Source organism: Triticum dicoccoides, chromosome 6B (genome assembly GCF_002162155.2).
Source record: "Triticum dicoccoides isolate Atlit2015 ecotype Zavitan chromosome 6B, WEW_v2.0, whole genome shotgun sequence".
Taxonomy (NCBI): domain Eukaryota; kingdom Viridiplantae; phylum Streptophyta; class Magnoliopsida; order Poales; family Poaceae; genus Triticum; species Triticum dicoccoides.
The window spans coordinates 523,067,339-523,076,235 of NC_041391.1; the positions used below are offsets into that span (position 1 = coordinate 523,067,339).

The 8,897-nt window shown below is 50.4% G+C and overlaps 1 protein-coding gene across 3 annotated transcripts; it reads right to left on the bottom strand.

Annotated features, from left to right (window-relative positions):
• Positions 1-2,517: 2,517 nt before the first annotated feature.
• Positions 2,518-5,886, bottom strand: LOC119324317 (E3 ubiquitin-protein ligase Os04g0590900-like). Of its 3 annotated transcripts, none has more exons than XM_037598105.1 (2): positions 5,409-5,886; positions 2,518-5,294 (listed from the first exon to the last, which is right to left on the bottom strand). In XM_037598105.1, exon 2 carries the CDS (start codon positions 4,132-4,134, stop codon positions 2,962-2,964), a length of 1,173 nt encoding a protein of 390 aa, XP_037454002.1. In that variant the 5' UTR covers positions 4,135-5,294; positions 5,409-5,886; the 3' UTR covers positions 2,518-2,961. The 3 variants fall into 3 exon arrangements, with proteins under 3 accessions (XP_037454002.1, XP_037454001.1, XP_037454000.1); XM_037598104.1 differs by having other exon boundaries at positions 2,518-4,888; positions 5,107-5,886; XM_037598103.1 differs by having other exon boundaries at positions 2,518-4,888; positions 5,019-5,886.
• Between the last annotated feature and the right edge of the window lie 3,011 nt (positions 5,887-8,897).

Below are 8,897 nucleotides of genomic sequence, written 5' to 3' on the forward strand. Positions count from 1 at the left end.
AGGATGACGATGATGCCTTCATGTAGTTTTATTCCAGTTCTACCGTTTAATTCGGATGTACTTGCATTATTAGTTTGTACTCTCTTATTGTAGGGCATTATGTTCTATCTTAATTTTATTTTGTAGTTGTTGCACGATGTTCGATATTAGTGGAGGAAAAGAAAATGCCACTACTTTGTTCTTAAACTATATTTTTTTCCATTACGACACGGCACAACTGAAAATAAGATACATTGTAGGAATAAACCTACATTTAACTCCTGAAATAAAGCTACATTAAAGTGCAGAAATAAAGATACAAATGATTGCGAAATTTAAAATACTACCACAAGAATCTACTGAGTCCAGCGTGGATATTTTCCTTTTCCATCGCCAGCTTCTTCTGCTGCCTTGGCCTCACGAGCCCTTTCTTTCTTTCTCTGCCTCTCAGCCTCACGAGCCTCCTTTCGCTGTCGTTCCTGCTCCTCCATGCGACGAGCCTCTTCCCTGTTTTTTTTCCCATTTCCTGAAAAAAACGGTGTTGCTCCGCATAGTATTCTTTTAACTCTCTCTCTCTTGCTCTGCTTTCTCCTCAGCTTCCGCCTTCTCGCGTCGCTCTTCCGCAAATAAACTATTCCACGCACGGCGACTTCTTTCACGAATCTCAGTCACTGCCCAAGCCGGCTTCTCCGTGTCAATCCAACGATAGTACATGCACAGAGGCGGAGGAGACTACAACAAGAAACAAGAATGTTACTAAAGAATCAATGAAAATACCAACAATATCTATTCGTGATGGTTAAAGCATACCGGAGGCTTGTCGTACTCTGAAAGAGCTACGGCAGGATCTTCCTCATAATTGGCGCACATGAAAAACTTCATGCCCAACCAATCAGAAAAATTCGTCACCTCCTTCACCTTGCAAAGATCGCCACACCAACACCGCAGGACTGCCACCCCAGGAGGCAAACTTGCATTCTTCATTTTCCTCGGCCTAATGCTTTGATCTGAACAAGGCAAACTCATATCGACTGAAAAAATGTGTTACACACTTTGCGCACTGGCGATTTCTAGGATGGCTGGACGAGAGCCTCGGTGTCTTCTTTTATAGGCTCAGACGATTAATGATGGCGAGAAAATAAGCGAGAACAGAGGAAATTAGGCGGGATATTTTAGGATCCCTGTAGTGTTGGCACAACAGGGAACCTCGGATTCCCGCAACGAGTGAGTGTATTTCTGCAGTGCCGTCGCGTCCTCTCAAGCAATAGCTAGCACGCGCGAGGGAATTATCTAAGTCTGCAACAGGGAACCTGTCGCCGCGCATGACTAAAGCAAAAGCAGGCTATCAGCGTCAATTTTCGAATCATCAGAAAGAGCGAAATTTGTATCGGAATCAGCGCCGTGAGTCACGGAATCAGTGTCGTTTTCCCGCGCATGCAAAGATGCCGCCAGCAACAGTGCACCTCGCCTTCCGTGCAGTCAGCGTGCAGCAGCAGCTCTTTTTTGTCGGCAGGGGTGCCGCCTCACCCAGTGGCGGCGGGGCCCACTGGCGGGGCCCGCTCTCAGCAGGGCCTGTCGGCCAGGCACCGACCGCGCCAGGGTAGGCCGCCTCACCCGGTGGCGGCCGGGCCCACCTGGCCAGCCCCGTTCCGTCGCGGCGCGAAGCACTGCCGATAATCCGTTAGCAAGGGGTGGCCGCCTCCTGCGGTGGCGGCTGGGCCCGCCGCCTCCTGGAACGGCGGCAGGCGCCACGTGTCGCCTGCCGCGCCTGCCGCCACTAGCGAGGGGGTCCTTTTTGATAATGTTTTTGACATGTGGTCTTTTTTGGCAATTCTGTTGGCCAGGGGGTCCTTTTGGACAAAAAATCAGCACCAAACCCCCTTTCGGCAACAAAGCATTCGCCACCGGCCCTCTTGAAAAGTCAGTACAGCCGTATAGTCCAAAACATGATTTGCACTCAAAACGAACGAAAAATCTACCCAAATGCAGGGATGACAAAACACCTGATCTAACCCGATTTTGTTTCTCCTAATATGCAAGCACGAATACACTATTACTCCCACCGTAAAGAAATATAAGAGCGTTTAGACCACTACTTTAGTAATCCAAACGCCCTTACATTTCTTTATAGAGGGAGTTCAAAGTTTGATCCAAATACATTACAAAAGGAATATCTTCAAAATAATAAAAAACTGTTCTCCCTCAGAAATAATAACCGTTGATCTAGCTACACCGTCGACCTAACACCCAACTGCAATTTGACATATGAGACGCACATGTTATTCGCAGGCCGACACTCAACAGCAGGACGCCCAGCTGCCCACCCACATTGTCCTATGCAACAGATCAAACATCAAAGCCTTTCGAATGGCAAACGTTATAAGCAAGAAGGCACCGGCCACCTAACTCTTCCAAACAAGTTTCGAGCTCAGCTTGATTGGCGACGATCAGTTTCCATCTCCACGCACATCCCCAAATGATCAGCTCTACTTTGACAGCTTGAAATGTAGTAATTCCAAAGGCACACACGTGAGTATGCGACAAAAGGTGAAACGGCCACACTCCCCATTGCAAACAAAGTACTTTGCCTAATGAGATATAGTTAACTCACTAATCCAGAGAGAATGCCCTGGAGCAGAATCCAATCGTGTAGAGAAGAGAGGAGAGGCAACATGGAAGAATAAGAGAAAGAAATCATTTCCTATACACTTTATCTAACAGAGTTGCACAATCACCAACCAGGTGCAGGATCTCTCACCAGTCAGCAGGTGCAGCCATTGCAGTTGCACAGAGAGGATTTGTGCAGCGTGCTGTCGATTCGTAAGTAGAGATCATAACGACGAAGAAGAAATCTCCAGATTTTCATTCGGCTGGCGACGTGATCTCCACCGGAAGCACACGACGGAAAAGTATCATCACGGTCAAGTGTTCTAATGGTTAATGCAAGAAGAAGAAGAATGTCTGAAACATCATCGCCTCAAATTACACTGGAGGGCCTGAATCCTTCCCTCTGCCGCCACCCTTGCCGCTGAAGCACGACCTGCCAGCCGGCGGCAGCTTCTTCGTCGGTGCATCCGGCGGTGCTCGGCCGCCGCCATCCTTGCTGTGCTCCCCGTGGCACCGCCTCGAGGAGCCTGCCTGCAGGAGGCCGCCCTCCCTGCCCACCGTACGCTCGTCTTCTGGGCTGGCCTGCAACACGTCGGCAATGGACATGCGGGCTTCACGCTGCGTGTCCGGCATCGGAGGCGGCGCACTGGCCGGGACCGGCGGGACGGCGCCGTCCTCTCTGATCTCGACCACTGCGTCATTGGCCACCTCGGATCTCCCCGGACGATCCTTCGCTTCCTGATTGCCGCCGCCGTTGCTGCTCGGCACGGTCTGTGGCTCTTCGCGCACTTGCCCGGAGGAGTAGTCGTCGATCGTCAGAGCGAATTCGTGGCTGCCCCTCCGGTCCTCCAGTGGCGCAGCACGGCCCTCCGGCTCCGGGGAAACCATGCCGACGGCGACGAATGCGATGTTGCAGCGGCAGAGCGGGCAATTGGAGTGCGACTTGAGCCAGGTGTCGATGCACGGCAAGTGGAAGGCGTGGCTGCACTTGGGCAGCAGCCGCAGGCTCTCGCCGTCCTGGAACTCGCCCAGGCAGACGGAGCAGTCGGTGGAGTCGACGAACCCGTCGCCGCGCTTGTACTTGCACACGGTGATCTTGCTGATCAGCGTCTCGTCCATCCCGTCCGAGGGCGAGACCTCCCACTCCTCCTGGCTCCTGGAATCGCCCCGGCCGTCCCCACCGCCCCCGCCGCCGCCGCGGCCGGCGCCGGAGCCAAAGAGCCTGTTCCGCAGGGAACTGAAGGTGCCGCAGTACTTGGAGATGATGGTGTAGTAACTGACGAGGAGGAAGGCGCTGGCGAGCACCCCGATGATGGCGATGACGAGGGGCGAGAAGGCGGGGCCGGAGGAGTCGTCGCCGTCGCCGTCGCCGCTGGGCCCGGCGATATCGAAAACCGGCGGCGGGGGCGGGAAGATGAAGTAGCACCACTGCGGGCAGTACATGCTGCACAGGCCCTGGGAGCAATCCCTCGTCGGCTCGTAGGGCATCCACGTCGGCTGCGGCCCAAGAGCCATTGGAGCCGGAGGAGGATTGAACATTGCGGCCATGGAAGACAGAAGCTCAGTAGATGACCGGACGACCAAGAAGACGGAGAAGAATCACAGGGAACAGAGATGAGATGAGACGAGCAAATCTCTGTCCCGTCAGAGCATCGTGAGCCTGCCAAGTTCTAGAACCGGGAGAGCAGGGAGAGGATCTGCATGAGTTTCTGGTCCGACGAATTGTGGCGAGGGAGATGAGAGAAGCGAAGGCAGGAGATGAGTGGCTATCCTGTCTGTGACAGTCTCTGCTTGCAGCTTGGTGCTCTGCTGCTTTACAGGTGTTGGGGAATGTGAAAGTGGGGGAGGGAGGGTGGAGAAGGGGATCGATCATGAGATGAGATGAGATGCTTCCACCAGCTGCTATGCTACCTTGCCCGCTGCTGAGAGTGAGAGGGGGTACTCGATCTGATGCTGCTGAAAGTCTGAAATTCTCGAAGAAATTGACCTGTGCGTGCTTGTCTGGAAAGCAACGAATTTTTGGGATTGAGGAAGGTGGCGGTGGTTGGGACTGAGGCCTTCGGTGCCGTCCTACAGGTCACATAGGCTGCTCTTATTTCGTTTTCCTTTTTTCCTTTTCGTCGGCTGGTTGATGCTGCTCCTCTCATCTTTCCTTCGTTTTGTCTCCTTTGGAATACAAGGGAAATGAGGTGTTTGGGTCATCAGATGATAAAGTAGGAATAACCCGGAGTCCGGAATGACCACTTCAGTAGTTAAATGAAGCTGTGAACGGCAGAACGGAGAAAGTGAACGAGTGATATTCCTTTAAAAAGAGAAGAAAAACGAGTGATACACTTGCACCAACGCACGGCAAAAAAAAAAACCCATTAAAAATGTGACTAATGTGTAACGTGGAGCACTGATTGTAGGATAACGTCGCGAAAACAACGAACCTGACCAGTTGGGCCCATCTGTAAGGCTGATGAGGCGAAGACCAAAAACTTTGACTGACCGATGTGGCAAATGAGACGCGGGCCTCACCTGTCAATGACTAGACGGTCATCTTCTTCGCAACATTTCTTCTACGGGGTATTCCATCCAGCACCGTCAGTGCGTTCTTCCTTTGGTCGCTTCAGAAGGTGAATCACGCCATGGGCAAGCCGGAGCAGTGACCAGAGGAACGGCGGGCCAGACGCCTCCATCCCGGCTGCGAGCTCGCACAGCTCTTCCTGTCCTCAATCCAAGACGGTGACCGTCTTTCCGGAGCTAGCATACGCAACGACGCAGACAAGGTGCTGGTCGAGCCAAGCTTTGGCCGCGTGAGGAAGGGGCGAGGGCCTCACCTTGAGCACGTAAGCGTGCTAGGATGCGATGAGGTGGACTGTAGCGGCGTCTCGGCAGCGGCGGCAGAGGACAGAGCATGCCGTGGCGGGGAAGAGGGCTCGGGGCTCCGCTGCTTGTCGACGTTGGGGGCGGAGGCATCAGGAGGACATGTTGAAGCCCAGGGACAAGATGCGAGGTGCAGAGGTTCGCCGGAGCAGGAGATCGAGGCGCGGAGGTGTGTGGTCGGAGGTGGAGAATATGACCATGGTGCGGCTGATTCTGGACGTGTTGGTCCAATTACTCCGGTAGGATTGCTCAGAGAGGCATTCCGGAGCTCCCAGACAAGGTAGGGGGCTCAGGATGGTCTCTGGGCACACGAATGATGTTCGACAATGACCGTGGATGGGGAAGGATCTGCTCCTGGTGGACGCGACGGAGCTAGGTGGCTGCTATGTTGTATGGGACCCCTCCACGACCAGCGTTTAAGGAGGAGGCGAGCAGGGAAGGGAGAGAGGCGAGTAGGAAAAGGGAGCGTACATGGCCAGCGGTAGCAAGCTGCGCACGAGCCCATGTGCGGGTACAAGAAAACGCCGACGGGGAAAGATAAAAACTGGCTCATTGACATGGGGGACCCACGCTTCCTCTGCCACCTCATTTGCCACATCAGCCGGTCAAAGTCTTTGGTTTTCGCCATGTCAGACCAACATGTGGGGCCTGCCTGTCAGGTTCGTTGTTTTCTCGAGCGAACTCGATGATCAGTGCTCCACGTTACATATTAGGCGCAAATTTGGTGGTTTTTTGTGGCCTGCCTTCAATGTGGTACCAGGTTGTTACCCTAACCCCAATTATGGTTGCTTTGGGTAAATAAGTCTTCCTACAATGGTGTCCCCTATTTCCCTCTTTCTAAGTCCATGAAACCTCATGAGCATAGGTAGCTCATTTGATAAAAATATAGCACACATCAATTCAACAATTCAAACAAGCAGACATAATCCATGACTAAAAATTCAATAATTTATACATCGATGATATCAAATGAATCAAGTTTCTTTCGCGCGCGCATTGATGTCTTTGCACATGGTGGTGATACACTCCTTGGCATCGTCAACCATTAGGCTTGTGTCGACCAACATGATTCTTGACTCCTTGGTGAATCTCATGAGCCGCACCTTCTCTCTCTCAATCTCAATGTTTTCCATCACATTCGTCTTCTCAAGCTCCATATGATCCATGTCTTCATCTTCCCCGTTTTCATCCCCTCCCCCTCAATTACCAACCTCCCTCTCGCATTATCTTTGTCGGACTTCATCATATCCCTTTGCACATCCAACTAGAGTTTGTATCTCTCATGCTTCTCCTCGATGTCGTTTTCCCCTTCAAATCCATGTCTTTGTTGGAAAGGAGCTTCACTGCGGAGGAAGAAATTGAGTTACTCACATGTCAGGATGCTATGATTTAACTCGTGATAGGGGCTCGGAGAGGGTGCAACTTGAGATTGATTGTCAAGAGGTTCAACGACTTTGGGAATCAAGGTGAAACAATTCGTGGCATACCATATCCTTTGTGAAATGGGAGAGATAGTGAGTTCTTTCCAGGGATTTAAGCTTCAACATGTTTGTATGCAAGTGAATGAGGTAGCTCATCAAATTGTGAAGGAAGCATTAAACACTAAGAACCTTGTAATAAATTATGATGTAATCACTGACTTGCTATTTTGCACTTTGCAAACAGATATGTCTTTGCCAGTTGAATAAGAGCCTTCAGCAGAGAGTGTTAAAAAAATATGAGTATTAACTTTAGTTTTGTGACATAAGACTAAAGATACAATTCGGTAATATATCAGACCCATTGTATTTTTTCCTTAAAGGGGGTAGCCTTGGCCTCTACATAATCATGATGCACACAACCATAATTTACTAAAGTGTAAAAGTTTTACTAAGAAGTCTCAATAGCAATAAAAAAAGATAGGACCACAATCACATAATCTATTAATTAGATGCCATCCAAATTGAGTGTCTTACTAAATTAATTGCACAATCTTCTCTCATTCTTGTTTAAAAACATTTATGTTCTATGAGTCAACTTTGCAAGAAAACATTATTGATTTAAGATAGCATATAAGATATAATCATTACAAAGTGTCGTACAAAATAAGACAACTAATAATTCACATGATTGTTTTACTAATGGGTCACTATATTATTTTAACTTACATTGAAGCAACGGTTTCAAAGCCGATGGTGTGTCTAGTCTTTTATACGAAAAGGACTAAAATCTATTATAAAAGTTCAACCTGAGTACAAAGTATACCAAAAATAATAAAAATTACATTGAGGTTTCCTGGATCACCGAACGATCACTACCGCTACTAGACAAGATGTCGATACATCGTTGTTGTTGATCCCATATGAGAGCTGACCTGACCCATCATATACAACCAGGAAGTCTTTGTGCGCGCGCCCCTAAGGATTAATGCTCAAAGCCACGGTCGTCATCATTAGACCCTTAAATCGATTCGAAGAACCTGATACCAAATCCCATCATCACGTACGCATAATGAGAAACCTTAACCTTGTTGCTCTAAAAAAGTGACATGAATCTACATCAGATTTTCATATAATCCGTCCCAAGGGATGAACTTGAGGAGGATTGGAACCCGGGTAAGAAATCCTAACCTAACTACAAACCGAAGTAGAGGCACCAGTGTTCCCGTCAGACAGAAGGGAGGCGAATCAACAGACTTACTGACGGAGATTAAAGGAATGAAGGTTTTACCCTACTCACCTTGTGAGAGGAGAAAGAAAGATGTGTCGACTATCTATTGAACGCCGAGTACAAAAAGTGGTGTGTCTAAGTCCTCGTCCGGAAGTACCGACTGAAGTTAGTCTCCTGTTGCCATTATCAAGGATGTTAAGACGAAGGGCATTTTTAAGATGGACCTGTAAATTGCCCGCATCTGTCTGGACCGCGCTGTCCGGACCACATAAGTCATTCAACGCGGCTCTATATCGGGCGGTTTGGATTTTCCCGCAAATCGGAGACAAAGGTAGGGGGCTTTGCCGGAGTCCACACCGATCCCAAGCCCGCTTCTGACCGTCCTAGCCCATCAAAACCCTTCCCCCGTCGCCCGTGCGCGTTCCTGACAGGCGCCAGCTGCCCACATTCATGCGGCTGTAGAGCGTGCCGCTCAACATTGAAGACGGCTCAAGGCGGACGCGACATCTCACAGCCTCCACCATTGAAGCGGTGCGACGACCAACGGCGCCGCCCGCGACGCGTCTCCGATGCCCGCTCCTGTTCAATGTCGGAGAAGCGTGACTGGACGGGACATGACATATATCTACCATGCCCGTTCAATGCCGATGTCCGTCCGCGTGTCAGCATTAACCAGGATCGCTGGCCGAGAAACCCACTCCGGCACCGCGCATTGGCGCACCCGGACGCCTCATCTCATCGGAATCAACTATATAAAGGCGGCCACACCCGGCTAACTCCGCACCACAACACAA